At 38.8% G+C, this 19,057-nt stretch overlaps 1 protein-coding gene and 1 long non-coding RNA gene across 4 annotated transcripts in view; one reads left to right on the forward strand and one right to left on the reverse strand.

The window, feature by feature from the left end:
• CPB1 (carboxypeptidase B1) overlaps positions 1-19,057 on the reverse strand; it is a gene marked incomplete at its 5' end in the record, with an annotated part of 83,292 nt that overhangs the window by 37,289 nt on the left and 26,946 nt on the right. The window contains 2 exons of one of the 3 annotated variants that reach the window (XM_080410121.1): positions 71-146; positions 253-336. In XM_080410121.1, coding sequence (XP_080266247.1) covers positions 71-146; positions 253-323 — 147 coding nt within the window. Of the gene's footprint in view, positions 1-70; positions 337-19,057 lie in introns of those variants that run through there. The other 2 variants (XM_080410122.1, XM_080410120.1) reach the window with 2 other exon arrangements.
• LOC308072785 overlaps positions 1-19,057 on the forward strand; it is a 34,528-nt gene that overhangs the window by 9,962 nt on the left and 5,509 nt on the right. Inside the window, exon 2 of the long non-coding RNA XR_013931786.1 lies at positions 1-19,057. This exon is cut by the window's right edge and continues 5,509 nt beyond it. This is a non-coding gene — a long non-coding RNA (uncharacterized lncRNA).

The following is a 19,057-nucleotide window of genomic DNA, read 5'->3' on the forward strand; positions in this document are numbered from 1 at the left end:
ACACACATTAGTTGAACAAGAGGAAAACCATTCCTTTCAAATACAAGAGTCCCTTCCCCAAGTTCTTTACCTGCATGTTGCTGGCAAGGGAATTGATGATTTCCACCTGCTCATCATTTTGTGGAATCACACGAAACACCTTCTGCCTGAAAGGGGAGAGAAAGACCGGGTTTGAAACGGGTAAGTCAATTGGAAGGCTTCTGCTCATGCAGAGGAAATTGTGCAAATATGAAACTTGATGTCTGTTCTTACCCATCAAAGGCAAGATCCTGCAGGTGAGCAGAAACAGCTGCAGCACCTATTAGAAGTAAGAGCACCCACATGTCTTTTTTTTTAAGGAAACCCCCCCAATGTTTTTAGTTCTTCCGTGCTGCTTTTATAACCTGTTTTGTCCTGCTTTTTATCAGCTATACAGCAGAACAGCTCAGTGATCAACTGATAGATTATTCCTTTGACCTTGTTTTATTTGCATACCTTTTATAATGTGTGTTTTACTCCACACCTGTGAAAACAGCTGAAAGTCTCAAGGGGGGTGGGCTGGCTAAAGGATCTTGCTACTTGAGTTGCATAAACACTTGACATGAGGAAGTGAATTTAACTTACTTTGTTCTTTTCTGTTGCATGTGAATTTTGATTCATTTTGGGTTTTTTGCACTCATTTGGTTGCTGGATACTTTATTGTTACATTATGTAATGGTAGATGTCTTATCAGATGTTGTTGCAGTATAACTGGTCTTAATGGCACAGTATCGTCTCTCTTGCTGAATTACATGGGGCTGACAAAGCAAGAGGAAACCCAGTCGGGATGTACCAATTATCTTTTATTCCCCAATAGAGAAGTACTGGACTTTTTCTTTCCTCGGTCACTTCACTGAGACTTACGAGTAAGGCAGGTGCCTGCAGAACTAAGAGTGTAGAAATTTCTAGTAGCAGCAGAGTTGTACATATGCTCCACATAATAAATTCATTGATTCTTGCATATTCACTAATTTGATCATGTAAGGATCAGAGGTAAATATCTTTCAAGTTAAGCACTACAGTGGGCATTATATGTAGGCTAAGAAGATCAAATGAAATATAGTCATGGAAAAGCATTTTTTACTTTACCTTTCATGTTTTGCCTAAACTATCTGAGAAATGGTAGTGTGTTTGCATCACTGCACTTGCATCTGTTTAGTTTTCATTAACAAGTACTTGGCATTAAATGTAATATTAATTGTCTATTGATGCTGTGTCCTGAGGTGACTGATGTTTTCAACAGGGAGCCTCTAAATGAATCAGTGTATAAATATATAAAGAATGGAATTTATGAGCTCAGTTCTGTTTTCTGTTGTGCCTAAGTGACCAGACAAATTAAGGGGCTCAAGCACAGATAATCTTGAAGATGTTCTTTGACTCCATGTCTGCTATTTTGCAGAAATATATATATATATGTGTGTGAGTGTGTATCATATAATATGTAAAAAAATATTGGAAAAGTAATGTATATTCATCTCAGATTAAATACACAGTTACAGTTTCAAAGTGCAGAAATTTGAGTTATCAATGACCATTTTAAGCATGAATGTGGCATTAGACTCTGTACCGGATTTTTTATGAGGTTCTCTGGAGTTAGCTCAGTAAGGCTGTAGCAGCCTTATATACAGAATACCTAGAAATACATTATTAAAATAAAGGTACCAAAAATGCAGCAATTTATACTTAACAATATGACCCATGATGAATATGTTCCTAAAAGGAGACTCCAAAAATGCACTGAGCCTATTTATCCAAAACCGTCTTTGCAAAACCATAGGGTTTGAACTTACTTTACAATTAATGACCTAATTTGTAGCACTGCAGGCTCTTGCCCCGCAATAATCTTACTTTGAGTCACGTCTCCTAAGAAGGATGACAGCAGGAGTTATCCTGACAGAGTGCCAAAACAATACTGCAAAGTCTTCAGAAGTTTTAACTTTACGATGATGAGGTCTACAGTATCAGATAAAATAGTCTGATCCCATGAACACTGCTAAGACAATAACGTGGAGATGATCAAGCCCAGATCTCACAATGAATAAATGATCACAAGAAGTAATCAAACAAATTGCAGATGTCATCATTCCCTGTCGAGCACTGAGAAGCATCTTGGAAATAGTAGACTGCCAGATTTCAATGCTTGAGCTTACTTTTAAGAAATTCTTTGCTTTTTCATGCAGTTGGAGATGATGGGGTTTTTTTATTGTATGTATGTTTTTCTCCAAACAATCACTGACGCAGCATTACTGCCATCAACGGCTGAGCTGGCAAGCATTACTGAATACTATAATTTCTAATGACAGTCGTTGCTGTTTCCATCTGTCAGAAAAAAAAAACCAATGACCTGGAATCCTACTTAAGTGATTTATTTTACATCTCAGGATTGATGGTTATTCATCAGATTAGCTCATAAACTAGCTCTAAGCATTGTCTTGTTTTTCTAACTGTATAATATAAATGTTTAATATTTGTATGATAAAGGGGTAGCATAAGGATAAATAAAATAGCAAATTAAATTTGGTTAAGCCATCTGTTCTTTTTAGCATCTGATTACAAGCCAAGAGCACATCAGTTGGCCATGGCTGAGTAAACCTAGGCCTTTACTACATAATACTGAGTGCAGAGGCTAGTATTACCTATCTCTTTGAAGAGATTCAGAAGAAAAATTTAATTTTTTTAATCAAAAAAGTAACAAAACCAGCTGAATCTCAAAAGGAGAGTGTGTAGTAATTTCCTTCAGGACATGTATTTTGAGCACAGCTGAGAAAAAGTAGCAGTTATTGTAATTTTGTTGCAGTTGTTTGCTTTTTTGATGATTAAAAATAAAGTTTTCTATGATGTTGTCACTCACAAAGAGTATTCCCTGTGTCTAGTGACATGAGCTCTAAAATGTTTTGATGCTAATAATTGGCTATATTCCAGCTGAAATTCATTTTGGTAGTAATTTCTTATTTCAGTTTTAGAAATAGAAGTAACTCTGGTACTCCACTTTGAAAAGCTTATGAAGGCTCACCACAGACTGATAAATGGAAAAAAACACACATCAATGTTAGCATTTCAGAAGCCTCCTTTATCCTATGAAGCCTTTCATCCCATTTGTTATCAAGCCGAGTCCAAAACTCTGAGGATAAATAATGTCTTTTTCTAGGAGTTTCAGTAGATACAGATTTCCTGAATAAGGTAGTTTGTTGAGCTATATTTTAAAAAGTCTGCTATCTTTTAGTCACAAAATATTGCCAGTTCTTATAATCCTTGATTGACAATTTGATCTTTTCAATATTGTTTTATATTTATTATGACCTACAAGATCAGTGAGAAGCTGCTCAATTCCAAATCTTATGCAAATATCCAAATGCTGCTTATGTATGTAATATAGCAAAATCCTAACATGAGCCCCAGACCAGACACATGTGTTTGAATTGTGGGGACCCCCTTATCATAATTCATTTGTTAAGGTAATACGTTCTAACCTTAGTTTTGAAGATTAATACTATTTAATATATTCTGAAGATTTTTGGCAGTACTTTGAAGAGGTCAGGATCAGCAGAATCTGATATCCAGCATGTGCTCCAAGCTTTCTTGGTACTTTTTTTGCCTTTATATATTATTAATATTGCATCTTTTAATTCATCAAAAGCTTTTTCAGCTTTAGTGCTCTGGGACATGTTTATATCCTACTATTTTTGTATCTATGTGTTGGTATCTTTTTTTTTTTTTTTTCCCTCCACATTTGCGGATGCTACTTAATATGTGTGAACAGGAACTGGATAAGGAGAGGAAAGAATGGGAGTGATAAGATCTAGGGTATGGAGCAAAAAAAGGTAGCTCTCATGACTTTGGGATGTGTTTCTACTTCTGCTATTGACGCATCAGGTGAGAAACAGTGAAATGTGTAACTGTTCTTTTGTAGGGTTGGTGGATTCTTGCCAAAGTATCTCCTGTGAAATAGATTTATAGAATCATTTAGGTTGGAAAAGACCTTTAATATCAAGTCCAACCATTAACCCAGCACTGCCAAATCCACCACTAAGCCATGTCCCTAAGCATCACATCTGTACCTCTCTTTAATAACTCCAGGGCTGGTGACTCAACCACTTGCCTGGGCAGCCTGTTCCAATGCTTGACAACCCTTTTGGTAAAGAAATTTTTCCTCATGCCCCATCTAAACCTCCCCTGGTGCAATCTGAGGCCATTTCCTCTTGTCTTATTACTTGGGAAAAGAGACCAACACTCATCTCACTACAACCTCCTTCCAGGTAGTCGTAGAGAGCAATAAGGTCTTCCCTGACCCTCCTCTTCTCCAGGCTAAACTCTAGACCCTTCACCAACTTTGTTGCCCTTTCTTTGGACATGCTGTAGCACCTCAGCGTCTGTCTTGTAGTGAGGAGCCCAAAACTGAACACAGCATTCAAGGTGTGGCCTCTCCAGTGCCGAATACAGAGGGATGATCGCTGCCCTGGTCCTGTTGGCCACACTTTTGGATACAAGCCAGGATGCTGTTGGCCTTCTTGGCCACCTGGGCACACTGCTGGCTCATGCCCAGCCAGCTGTCACCCAGCACCCCGGGCCCGTTCCCACCAGGCACTTCCCAGCCGCTCTGCCCCAGCCTGTAGCGCTGTGTGGGGCTGGTGTGACCCCAGCGCAGGATCTGTCACTTCTCCTCATTGAACCTCATACAACTGGCCTCGGCCCATTGGTCCAGCCTGTCCAGACCCCTCTGCAGAGCTTGCCTGCCCTCAAGCAGAACAACTTCCACCACCCCCACCCCCACCCCGACAACTTGGTGTTGTCTGCAAGTTTACTGAGGGTGCACTTGATCCTCTTGTCCAGATTGTCAAGAAAGATCTAAAATGGAGCTAGCCCCAGTATTGAGCCCTGGGAACACCAACTGTGACTGGCCACCAACTGGTTTTAATTCCATTCACCACCACTCTTAGGGCCTGGCCATTCAGCCAGTTTTTTACCCAGCAAAGAGTATCATTTTTTTACCATTGATGTCTAAGTCATAATTAAGACTGAGTGTATTGCAGCTTCATTACATGACCAATGCAGAGATGCTTACTGTTTAGAAAGTATTTTATATGCCTAGCTAGAAGCTGTTGTAATACAATATACATTCAGATTTTTATTTGCTTGAAAAAAGTGTGAAATACACTAAAATAAAAGCAGTGGATAAAGGTATTGGCAGTCCCAGAATTGCCAGAAACCAAGCACCAACAATCTGTTCTGTGCCAAACAGAAAAAAAGATATTTAATGAAGCAATGAGAAGGACTGACCTGACACAGGACATCTGCTTAATTAGCTTGTTCTTGGGATGGGCTTTCTGTCACGCACAAGAGTGTGGCAGGTTCTCATACTCAAGCCTATTCTGTGGCATCTGTAAGGCTAGCAGGGTCATGGGAGGACTCAACAACAGCTCAAAGATGCAAAAAAGCATAAGGTCCTTCCCCTTACAATTTTTAAAGCACTGAGATGAGCACATGGTAGTTAGTGAGGGATCACACCTACAGGAAAAAGTTTATAATCTAAATAAGTACGTGAGCAACTAGACACTCGCTATTCTAACAGAAGCCAGTTAAACTCTCATCTTCATGCAGTATCTGATGGGTGTAGGAGTTTCTCTTCTGGTGTAGATCAGCACATTTACGCCTAGATAATGTCTCCAGCAATGCAAGAACCAGATGCTGCTGAGGCGGTGCTAGAACTATTCTGTAATGAGATACAGGAGTATATGCCCACTGTTGAGGCCTCTCCAGGATATAAAATATGGGTTGTTAGCACATTGTCATTCTCAGTATTCCCCTAGTTCCCATTCTGGACTCTGCAGGGGCTGAAGGTAAATCAGGCTGTCAATGTGCAATCATTCACCTCCAGTTTTAACAGAAGGATTTAGACAGACAGATGAATCTCCATTTCATCCAGCTAAATATGATCCAGATAGTGATGCTATACTGGAGTTAACACAGCACAGCAGGATCACTGCGAGTGGGACTAAAGACAGATGACAACAGGAGAGTCCAGGTCCATAAAAAAACATCAGCAAGTGGACTGAGCAGATTGATTCCACACTTTGGCCTAACTGAAATTTCTTTTACAGATTGCTGGGTAATCAATCTGTTCTGTTTTGGGGTTTGTATGTGTTTGCCTTCATGGATCATGTAAATGGTGAACGTTCTTCTCCTGCATAGCTTGTTTTTCATCTGTAGACTTGAAGTTTGAAGATTAGCACTTGGATAGTAACCTTCCACTCTGAATGATTTTGATATCTGGTGTCCTTTGCTGAGAGGCAGGTTGTATCAACTGCTGTTGTACCTGGGCAAAGGTCAGATAGTTCTGCCATTTCAGAAAAACAAGACCATTTAGAAATGAATAAAATTTCTCAATTTACATTTATTAAAGTAACCCAAATTCACAAGCTGAAGAAGAACATACAACTCCACTATGATCAAGTAGAACTTCAGCTAAATCTCTGCCTTCCTCCCCAACAAAACATATACATTAAAACATCATTAAAATTAATTCCTGTTTTACTTTCTACCAGATTTTGGAGTTACATTTCATGTCATATTGTAAAAAAGGAAAAAACAACAAAAAAATCATGTAAAAACCACCAAACCAAAAATTCCAAACAGATTAATCGGGTATTCTGCACATCAATTTGTTCATGTAACACTTTTCCAGAAGACTCATGGTTCTTAGTTGATCAGAAGTATTCATAAAACTCTTCCCAAAGCAACTGGACTATAATCTATGCTTGAACAACATTATTAAAACACTAATTGCAAAAACTATAGTGAAAGCTCACTCATTATGAGTATGGGGTAGCAAATTAAGTTGAACAAATTAATTTTGGCACTCTTTGTTTCTCTGTGAACACGTAATAAAATGAAGTTCAAACTGAGTGGAGAACCTGTCTGACTTAAGCAAGTGTATTAGCTATTTGTGAGACATCACAGGGAAAAATAATAAATCAAATGCACGCTACTGAAATCTGTGGAATCAAATCTGACTGAGGCATGGATATTGTCTACGTGAAAAGTTCCTTTTATTCATAGAAGGAAGTCAAATGATTAAACATGAAATTGGACTTCTCAAGAAATGAATAATTTTCTATTTCCATAGAAACTGGACTTCTCAAGAAATGAATAATTTTCTATTTCCATAAATAGTAGGTTTCACGAAACAAAGAAAACCATACAGAGTGCAAACAATTTCATCATGTAGCCATAGTCTAATCTCACTTTCATGAATTTATCTGAAAATTAATTGTTGGACACACCTCTGTTAAACTTGTATGAAAAGGCCTTGACGAAGCAAAAAAGCAAGCTGCAGAACATAAACTAACACCATTCTTGGAAAATATTTTTGTCTGTACACATGGAAATGTTTAGGCATCAAAGATAAGATAGCTGCTTTAAACTCAGTGTCCAGATTCTGCTGTTACACCCATGCAAGTCTGGATGTTTAAATTCAATCATTTTGCTTTTTTGCTTGATAGAGCATGATCAAAACAGTATTATTTTTACCAACTTGATTGCAACCAGTTTGTAAAATTAGTTTGTAATACAGGTATTTCAAGCACTGGGACCATGCAGGTCCAGTTTTAGACAGAGGCTTTTTGCTACTAATTTATGTCTCCTTCTTACATTTCTCTGCACTTCTCAGCTTCCAACCCTGAAATCAGATCTTCTGGGAAGGTGTGAAGGAGGAGGAGAGAGAGAGACCATGCTTTGATCCACTGCCTCCTGAACATCACAGCTACCTGAAATCCTTACATTTTCTGTGAATTATTTAAAACAGTTTAAAAAAAAAAAAAAGATATATTTTGATGTGGAAATGTTGCTGTAGTGCTTCATGGAAATGGTAGAAAAGGTATCCCAAAGCCCCATGCTGTATTCTGCAGTCAGTATATCACATCTGTGATGTTCAGTGATGACTAAGGACTCCTGCCATGCAGTGCAGCAGCTTAGCTGCTGCTTTGGTGTAATGTCATCAGAGGATCTGGTCCAAGAGCCTGGCCAAAGAGAAGAAAAATGATACTAAAATATATAAAATTACAGAATATAAAATCAATTTTATATGTATAAATACTATTTTTTCTATAAACCCCTGTAATACTCCTGCCTTGAGATGTTCCATAGCAAAAGGTGAAGTTCCTTCCCTGATGTGATTATATGGGTTTACTACTGTGCAGCAGAATGTTTGTAGAAGGGTTGGGGAATTTTTCCCCCCTTCTTTTGCTGCCAAAGGTCTTCCTACCTAAGCAAAGCTGCCTCTTGGTTTGTTCACTATGTTGCTCACATTTGACTTTGCTTTCTCACAGGAAGGCTTACAACAGAATATGTAAAGTTTAGGATTTTGCTTGTTTCTGATTCATACATAGTTTTTAATTAAATATTTTGTCTGCTTTATGCTGCCTTTGTCCCATCCTATTTTCTGAACTAGGTAAACTGCTGGCACTGCTCACACGTTTGAAGAAACTGGTAATTATTATTCAGTCCAGGAAAATAAGAACAGGTCATGATGTTCAGTACCTCCCCTTCACTGAACAGCAAGCTTCTGGAGCTTGAACTGAGAGGTTTTATCAGGGCTAAATAATAAAAATGAAATCCAGTAAGGCTGTCAGCCATATCCCAGAACCCTTGAAATGCAGAAACTTTCCCCTTTCCCTCTGGCCTTTTTAGGGTCTTTAGATGGATGTTTCAGCATTTGCTAATGGAAAGTTCTGTTCTTTATTATTGATCCATGTGGAGTAATCCAATGGGGTATACATTATATGAGATAGACTATGCTAATATTTAGTAGGCATGAAAAGTATCCTTGTTTATGCAATCCCAAAATAAGCCTTCTAAATTATGCTAAATGTAAAGGTATTTAAGATTAAACAAGAGGTCTTTTTTTTTTATTTTATTACTTGCTTTACTGGTGGTTATTTGATTTGAACTTGGAAGTGCAGAGCTGATTTTGTTAGAGAGATTCATGATACTTTTAGTAAATAACACATGCAAATAATTTATTAATGGAATATATAATATTTGGATTTTAATTTTAATTTATTTTTTTTAATTTATGTTTAAGATTTACAGTTCTTGTGATATATAGGCAAGGGCTGTTATATACTCACTGGCAGTGTAATTTGTAGGACAGGTTTGGCTAACAGCACTGCTGGAAGAATATCTAGGCCCAAGAGGAAAAATTCTGCTGTTCTCTGATTTCTATTTTGGATGAAAAATCCAGTAAGGATTCATTGGTTCTGCAGTGCAGAACTCCATGATATTTCATGATATTTTATAGAGGAATGGATTTATAGATTTTCTAAGACTTTTTATAGATAGAAAGCCCCCAGATGTCCTCAAGGGGAGTTGCTGTTTGTACTTTCATGCTCAGTAGTGTTTATAGGGGTCTGTTGGACTGTTGACATTTCCAAACCCATTTAAACCCTTGGCACTAACAAATGGAGCATGGAGCAGTGTTGCCCAATATTTCAGGCTCTTGAGCTCATGAGGCTGTGTGGCACAGGCAAAGCAATGCAGATTTGCTAGCTTAAGTCCTGATGCAAGCTTGCTGCAGGTTTTTCTGCAGATTCAGGGTAACAGATAACATGCTTGCTGAAACTGATATATTAAAGGTTGCTGTAATATGCTCTCTCTGCATTTCTGTTCTATAATATGGCAGAAGTGAGACAATTACTCTGACTGAGAGCTTTCCTATCAGTAAATGAGGATATCTGAACTGAAAAAATGCTGTTTGTGAAAGCAAATATTTTATGTAAGATTTGGCATCAAGGTATCAGCAGCGTCATGGAAAAGCAATGTTTCAAATTGGATGGCAAAGCAGTTCAACCAACGTGCTGAACAGAAGTTAGAAACAGTCTTTAAAAACTGAGGCTGCTGAGTTCTACCCAGATTTTCTTTATCTCCTGGCTGATCAGATGTAAAACAGAGATAAGAAATTTTGAAGGTATGATAAAAAAAAGTGGGAAGCCAGGTTGAGCATAAGAGACGATAGGGAGACTGGAATTAGAAAAGTCTCGTTCTATCTCTACTGCACTATCAGCAGGCTTTCGATTTATTAGTAGATGCAGTTCAATCTAAAAAAATTTGGTTGTCATTAGTAAAGATTTTATATTTACACGCTCAGATACCCTGCAAGGTATGTGTGCTCACTTTACTTACTGTATGTCTAAATATTATTTAAATAAATGCTCCCTTAAGCTGCCAGAACAGAGTAAAAGCAAGAAAAAAATTTAAATTTATAGACCACCAAGATGTTCACTGTACACTAAATTTGGTCTTGTATCTATTTCTCTTGACATTCCAGTGTAATGAATGTATCAAGACCAGGAGCTGTGTAATGCAGTTTGCCAGGGGAACAGGATCTTTGTGCTTGAAAACCAGGTTTGCTCCTTGCTTGCTCAGGCGTCACACTGTTACTCTGTTCACAAACAGATCAAGTGCCACCTTAGGTCTCTTCAGCCCAGGGACCCCACTACTACTGCTGGAAAACTGTTTCTGATCGTCACGCTTCTGATGGTTGGAAACTGCCTTTTAATTTATAACCTTAATTTGTTCAAGATAAGCTGATTCTCAATTATTTATGTATCAGCATTATCCCTTAGCTTTAGAAAAGCTTCATTTTTGTTTCTGTGATGTATTTATGAGGAATAATCCTATGTCATCTTAGATTTTATTTTGCTAGACTAAACAAACTGAAGTATTTGCTGGATTAAACAAGCGCTTTTTAAGAGGCGTGCACCCCATTCCTCACTGTCTTGCTCTGTGCTGTTTCATTCTCAAGTCTTGCTTCTAACTGTAGGTAACCAAACTAGCATTCCAGAGGAGGAACCACTGGAGACTTTGCTTAATAGCAAAGTGCTTTCCTAACTCCTGACAGCACTTCATGTCACACATTGTAGCATTGCAATGGCTTTTCCGTGATGGCATTGCATCAGATGCTTATGATCAGCTTGTTCTTGACCACAACTGAAACAAGTCTGTTTCTATAGAACAGCAACTTGATCAGCTGATAGAGAACATGCAGGGCTGAGTGCTTCAGTCAGTCTTATACTTTAATCTTTTCTCTAGTTAACTGACACTTTGCATAGCTCATTACCTCAATGAGCAGTGCCACTGGTTGCTTTCTGACTTCCATTTTAAAATCACATGGATACATAAATGAAATTTCCTGGAGATTTTGAGTTTAGGCTTGAGAATTCAAATGCAAAAACAACCAAAACATTCACAATTATTGGTACCAAGTGAGAGCAATGGGCCTTGAGTACTTCCTTTATCAAACATCTGTTTAAAGGTGTGTATATATTTCATTATGAAAAGTGAAAAAAAAAAAAATACAGCACTTGTAGGAAAAATGTTTGTTTGTGGGGTTTTGGTTTGGGGTTTTGTTTGGTTTTTTGTTTTGTTTTGGGTGTTTTTTTTTCAGATTTACATTCTCAACCTCAAAGTTTATGAAACAAAAGTGACTAGTTTGCCTTACTGGAAATAATTCTAGATCAAGTAAAAAATTTTATGCAGAATGAAAGATGAGAGAATGCTCTTTTCATCAATGTCCTCCTTCATTACATTCTACAATGTGACTCTTAACATCCAAAATAGTTAAAACTGTGTTCTGTCTGACTCCTGTATTTCACTAAATTCTGATGGCATGATTAGTGAGTGGGTGGGAGCTGGATCACTTTGTTACAAGGAAGCTTCATCACATTTTGCAGGGAAGTTGCTTGGAAGAAAAACTATTTCTTTTGAACCATTTGGTAGCACTTATTCTTTAAAGATCATTCTAGTTTCTTCATAGCCACAAAAGAAAGGAAATACCTGCTTGTTCATTCTTCTCACACACCTGCTAGGTAAGCAAATCCTAGTTTAGTCATTGCACTCTGCTGCAGATGCACAGGAATGTGTGGTGGAGCTGTTCACTTAGATGTCTGTTTTTACTGCTGCTTTTCCTCTGGGACCAAAGAACCACAGAAAATATTGGGAAGAGAGATTGGAAGTCAGAGACATCCCAGACGGTAACAGCAGCACAATGAAAATTGGAGACCTTGGATGATAATAAAACAACTGAATTGGTAAAAACTCAACTGATGGAGCTCTCATGTGGAACATACTGTGTCTACAACGTTACAGGTCATTTCCTTTGTCTTTCTCTATAAACATGTTTTCCAAATTGGTTTCAAGTTGATCCAGCTGCTTCAAGCACAGTATATTGAAAGCATATTAATATGACAGATAACTAGCAGCTGTTGTTGGAAAATTGACAAAGCAAAGGGTAGATGTTGCTTTGGAGGAGGAACTTGTGCTTTCAGGCAGAACATCTTCCTTGATATTTTGCTTCTCTATGAGTTTTTCATTGCAAAGGCTGGGCCAGTGATACTAAGAGATCACATTCTTTCCACATTTACTTCTAGCAGACATACCCATGCCTTATAGGAAACAGATATGCTGCTGGACTCACTGTTCAACGCACGGAATGACAAGAGAAAAGGTTTTCTTAGTCTCTCTATAATTGATCTCTCTGTTAAAGAGAGAGTGTCATCTATTAACCCTGCCTCTGATTCTATTCGTACCCATAGAAGTGTTTCCATATTGAAGATCTGATGTTTAGCAATACACATACTCCTGGTGAAAGTCTGTGTTCCAGAGGTGATCTAATCCATTTAATCATGTCCTACCTCCTACCTCTTTAATTCAGGCTTTGTTTTAAAATTATTCCCCCCACCCCTCCCAAATACAGTTTGGTTAAAACACGGGGGAGCTGCATTTTCATGACTATAAGAAATACCGTTTTCCTTTCTAACCATTGGGCTTTTTTGTTTCTTGTCTAAAACACTGCATGCTTGGCCTGAGAAGGAGAGAAAAACACCACAATCCATTTAACTGGCAACATTACATTCTTATTTTGTATTTAAATCTATCAAGACACATACTGCTTCAAGTTTATTGCTGTTATGATCCTACAAGTTTCACACAATTCACATTGCCTGTAGCTGTCAAATACCGTGCAGCTTCCTTAATAAGAAAGAATAAACATTCACATACTTTGATTTACTTCACTGCCTCAAAGTTTAAAATGCACTCTGAGAGCTTTTAATGGGATTTCAAAAAACAGTTATTGAGAGGAGTAATTATGAAAGTAGTAATTTTCTCACTGATGTTATTTTTCTATAATTGAGAGTTAGGTGGCAAGAGCATGGTGTTTCTTTATATTTTTTTCCCCACAGTGTAATATACATGGACTTTTGATTTATACCATTTTTCTTTTATAATTCACTCTGCCCTGAGGAACTGCAGTCAGCCAGAAGGCTAGGAGACTTGAATAATGCAAACAAACTATGGAAGCATATATAAGCACCCTGACAAACACAAAGCATTAAAAAAATAAAAATAAAAATTTGCATTGCAAATAGACCTGCATCAGGAGTTCTTAAGCTTGTTTCTGGGCTAGGCCACATGATTAGAAAAAGATTGCCTTGTGTAGTCTGTTTCCACCCATTCAGAAATTGTGCTGACCTTCATTCCTTTCATAATTTTCTAGCATTACAGAAGCAATTACTTACATGGAAAAAGGGTTTAATGTATGTTACACTTCTTTTAATGCAGTTTAGCATCTGGCAAGTTGGAGGAAAGATTCTGCTTCCTAGGGACCACATTTGAGAAATGCTGACTTAGGCCACAATCCCATGCAGTCACAAAGATGAAGCTGTATGGAGCTCTTTGCAGATTATTACAGGGGGCTATATAATGTTACAAGTTGGTTTTTTGAAGTTGCATTAACGCTTAATATTTTGGGTACTTATTTGCTTTTCCCCCCCATTTGTCCCAAATTGCATATTAATAAAATAGTTGTTTAAGGTTTGTGCCCATTTAGGAAAAATGTAATCGTGTTGTTAAGAAGTAGCCTTGCAGTTATGAAGTGCTGAGAAAAAGGAAAAAATTGTTTATTTTAAAAGAAAAATTGAAGTTCTCTAAATAATAGAAGTGAAACCTTTTTTTTACTTTTTTTTGGTCTTAGATCCCCTGAAGTCTTGTTTCAATATCATTCAGAAGTAAATTCTTTCAGATTGTTGTTTATAACTCTTGTATGGATCCGGAAAGGAGTAATTTCTGATTTGTTTCCCAGCTAGACCAGGTTTTTAGGGCTGGAGGAGTGAATGGAGTTATATATTACATGTAGAGTCAAATAAATCACGTTTTTTTTAAATCTAAGAACATTCTTCATTGCAAATCTGCAAGGTTTGAAGAATTTTATACTTTTTTCAGGTCTCTAGCATCAGTGTTTCCAAGGTTTTACAAGCTCTGCAGGGAAAATGATGAACCTTGTAAAGCACACCTGTTCACAATACAAATGGTTCATCATAAATATAAGTCACTGTGACTCATGCCTCTTTTAGAATGTACAAATAACAGCACAAAGCAGAGTCCCTCCTGCCATGTTTGTACTGTATATCTTGCTATGAGAGTTTGTAAGCTGTTTGGTGGGAAAGACGGCAAGTTCTGAAAGAATCAGGGGTAGTTCAAGAGTATTGCTCTTAAAGATTTCCTGTGACACACCACCTATTAGAGGAACACCATCCCAAGGGACAAGAAGCCAAAAACCATCTCCAATTGTGCTGAAGCTCTGCCAAGGCCTTTTCTAATTGCTCCAAGCTTATCACAGACTTATTTGTCTACTGTGTATTAATGTTGTTGGTATCACGAACCGCGACCTTAGCACAAGGCCAGCCCTGTTTCTAATAAATGGCAGTGACTTTGCCTGCTGTTATGAACTGCAGCAAGAACTAAGAAATCCAAAGCTGATGTCTGATAAGTGAGTTATTCCATCACTTTGCTGTCTGCCTCAGAAGTAGCCTCTGAATTGCTGGAAAGTTCCTCACGAGTTAGCTAGTCCACCGCTCTGACCCAAAGCTGGATAAACTGTGCCATGCCCGGTAGCTGCCCAAACCACCTGTTCTTAAAATTTTCCAGGCTACTGATGCCAACATTTCCCCTCATAGGCATTGCAAAAGGAAATGGTAACATTTTGACAAAAAACTGTTAATGTATGGATAAAACTGGTTGAACTTTGAAACATGGAAATGGTCTGGTTTCTGGTCTAATGAGCACAGAAGAAAATGGTCAAGGAGCGGAGCTACAGGTTCAGAGCTGCGAGCGCCCTGCTGGACCTGCCTGCTGAGGGGGTTTATCGCTAAGCCAAGCCAGACTGTGCTGCACATTTCTTCCCTGCCTGGTTTTTTAATGCTTATCAGGTGGACTAGGTTTAGGAGAAATGTTTGGTTTATCTTAAATCACCTTAAATCTCCAACTAAACTCAGGCTTGCCCCCAGGGGAGACGCCATCTTAAAAAGCTGCTAGATGCTAAAACAGAATGAAATAATTTTGGCATTCCCAGCCGAAGCCCCCACCTCATTACGAATTCTGAAGTGTGGAAAACTTTTACATCCTGGTCTCTACTACAGCTCGCTCTGGGCCTCAGAGACCACGACCAGAATAATTTCAAACTTCTCAGCTTTCCTCTTTCAGGATGGGCCTGGTGAGGGCCCTGTGGCCAGACACAGCTCAGGACGGCCAGGCAGGGCCGTGCACATGGGGGTAGGCAGGGGGTAGGTTGGGCTGGGACAGGGATGGAGACCAGAGTCCTTGAATGTCACTGGGGCTGGGACAGATGGCTCCAGACTGGGCCGAACCCGGGTCCTGGGCCAAGGGTAGGGCAGAGACATTACAGGTGGTGCTGGTCAGGGTCGTTAAGGCCCTCAGGTTGTGAAGGTGCCCTCTCAGAGCCCTGAGGTGGCTCTCTCAGGTGGTGCTTGTCAGACTCATTAAGGCACCCTCTCAGGGTCCTGAGGTGGCCTTCTTAGGAGCCAGGCTGCAGCAGGCTGGGAGGGCTCAGTGTTCAGGCTGTCTCCCCTCTGTGGTGGGCACTTGTTTGGGCTGGGGTCTCTGTGAGCCCTGTGCTGGGTGGAAAACAAACTCCTTGTGCTGTGGGGAGTGGAAGATTGGTGTAAGCACATTCCCCTTCGGCTGGGGGCTTGTGCCCGGCCACAGGACTAAAGCCGCAGCCTTGGTGGCCACTGGCTGCCCAGCAGTGAGAGGACAGAACCATTTTCTGGGGTAAGCTGGTTGTTTGGTGGGCTTTGATGTGACAGAATTATTAAGAGATCCTTGCTCTTTGTGCTGATAAATGAAGTGAACAGGCAGTCTTATTTCATATTTTATTGGTCAGTGTCCTGGTGAGAAGCAAACGTGCTCTCTGTGAGCTGTATCCAATGCAGGGAACGTGAGCTTTGCCAGCAGCAAAATTACGCTGTGGCCGGTTTCTCCATGCATCTGTAAGAATTTATATTGCGAGGATCATGCTTGTTGGGCCAGGAAAGAAAGTATGTGGCCAAATCCTGATCTCAGTTGCACGTGTGTGGCTCCCAAGGTAGTAGGGCTGCATCCTGGCTCAGCACATGGACTAATGAGGTCTTGCATGATTGCAAATAATGTGGATGGCACACTGGAGAGCGAGCGAACAACTGTTCCTTGTTTTGCTGTGCTCTCTGCACTGCAGCATCTGTTTTGCTTCATCATTTTTTAAAAGAAAACCACAAATATTTTTCACTAGGGAGCTGATAAATAACAGTACTTACATTTTTTAAAAAGTTTTAGGGGGGATAAAAGTGATTCTTCTGGTGTATAAAGTCCTTATGTTTGGATTTGAGCATTAATTCACAGATTGTCTCTTATTATTTTGTTCCCAGCTAGGGAAATCCTATGGGGTAATCTCCCTCAGGAAATCACATGGGGCGATGTCTTAGCTTGATTTATTTTTATTTGTGTATCTAACTTTGCACAGAATTGTCTTTCACAGCAGCATTTTTTTTATGGAGTTTTGTATTTCTTGGAAAATTTGGCAAACTGGGAAGTATTTAACAATTTGTCAACGAAACCTGAAATTTGTTGTGACTTTGTGGCTGGACTTGATGCTGGGTTGATGGGTACGATGTAGTAAACTACCCTATTTTAAAGGTTGTGGTTAAAAGATTATATTATGGTTTCTTAGTCTCAAAACAGCTGCCTGAGAGGAAATGTATTCTATCAAATGGCAGGCTACATGTGTAAACAGAAGTAGGGTTATCCTGAGTCTAATCAGTACTTCTCTAATACTTTGTACTTTTGTAGCTCTTTCCGTACTTGCTTCTAAATGCATGTTTCATGTGGTAGATGACAATCCTTGTAGAGAAGTAGTTTTACCTCTTCTGTCTTTTCTGTTCTTGAGATGACAGAAAAGGTTTAAAAATAATCTATCAAAAAGGGTATTTAAACTGTGGAAGGGGTCTATATAAAAAGAAATAATCAGAGGTTCATGTTGACCTCAAAGTTATGACTGAGTAGGCTCTGAGGTTAACTCACTTTTGTAATAAGAAATGATCTCTTTTTAAATATATATTTATATATAGTTTTCCAATGGCTCAAATATAAACTTTTTTCTGAGTTTCTTAAGTTAAGATCAGTTTATTGTGGTGTTGTTTATCCAGCATCGTAAATATACAAATGAATTTGCAGAGCAAATGGATGCACTTGTTTCCCTTGCCTGCGTAACATTTCATTTTAAGGTGAGACATAACAAGGAGGTCAACAACAAAGCAGGGGAAACAGGATACACATGTGACTTGGAGGACAACAGAGAAATCGGAGCTCTTTGCTCCGGTGGGGCTCTCTATCAACTCCATGCAGCTCTGTGCCCTCACTTGGAAAAGCAGAATGGGAAAACCCTGCTCCTTGTGGAAATTGGTGGCATAAGCACAGGAAGGTGGTCACCTCTTCTTCTAGATAGGGAAAGTGGCCAGCAATACTTGCTTGTTTGACAGACGTGGCTGGTTGTTTGGGATGGGGGCTGCTGTATTTTTACCTGGCTTTATGGTTACGTGCTGATGGTGGGCTCTGAAGTGGTGTTTGGAGTAAGCTGTTTGTCTAAAGTTTTGAGCTATTTTTTGAAACAATCGGGTTGGGATTGGACCTTTCAAAGTTTACTGAAATAATTTGATTAAATCAAAGCAAAGATGAAGAATATTAAAGAATACTAAGACAGAGGGCCTTGTCTGGGGAAAAAAAAAAGGTTATACTTCAATAAATAATAGATTAATTGGAAGAGGCATGTGAAATGGAGAATGACAAGAGACCATGGGATCTGTGCTTTTTCTAAATGAGAAACCAATTGTAACAAATGCACCCCCTCCACGTGCGCACCCGCTCCACGTGCCCCTTGCCCACAAACCAAACAAACAAAAATTAAGACACCCCACCACCACCATTTTACTGATGAATTTACAAAAATTGTTTCACAACTCTTTTTCTCCAATAATTCCTTCACTATAATTGGATTGTGTATTTTCCATGGTTGTGCAGCATAATGTAAGTACCAGGTACTGAAGTACATGTTATTACTTTAAAAACCCTGATCGGGTGACAAGAATTAATTAAAATTACAAATCATTACATAAGTCCTCTATTCCACAGTGGGTGCTTCAATGAAATGCTGGCACTGGATAATTAGCTGGTGCTAATCTGTGTGTTCAGTTTTGGATAGTCCAAAGATTTGATGTTTCCTTTCCCGAAATAAACAAAACCAGCTTCTGAACTGTCAGAAAATAACAGTAGTTCTTAAGGGCTAATCATTACCAGCCTTTGTCATGGGGTTGTAATTGCTTCATGAATTCTGCTTCAATCAGGGAAAAATATGCTTAAGTGCCAATAAAAGTTTTTATGCTGCTATGATTTCCTCCTGCCTCATCTTCCTCCTCCCAATTTATGGCTTTATTCCACTGTCTCTGTTACTAAGCAACACTGTACATGCTTTTAATGCAAATGATTTCAAACTCTCTGATAGTAAGGCAGAATAACATCAGGTTAATTTCCTGATTAATATATGCTACGAAGAAGTGCTGTACACTATAAAAACCAAAGAAGGTGGCTAGGAAGCTGCCTCATAGCATGAAAATTAAATACCTTCCTTTTGTATTTTCTAGATTCTTGTTGGTATTTA

The sequence above is a fragment of the Falco punctatus genome, assembly GCF_963210335.1.
Source record: "Falco punctatus genome assembly, chromosome: 13".
Lineage (NCBI taxonomy): Eukaryota > Metazoa > Chordata > Aves > Falconiformes > Falconidae > Falco > Falco punctatus.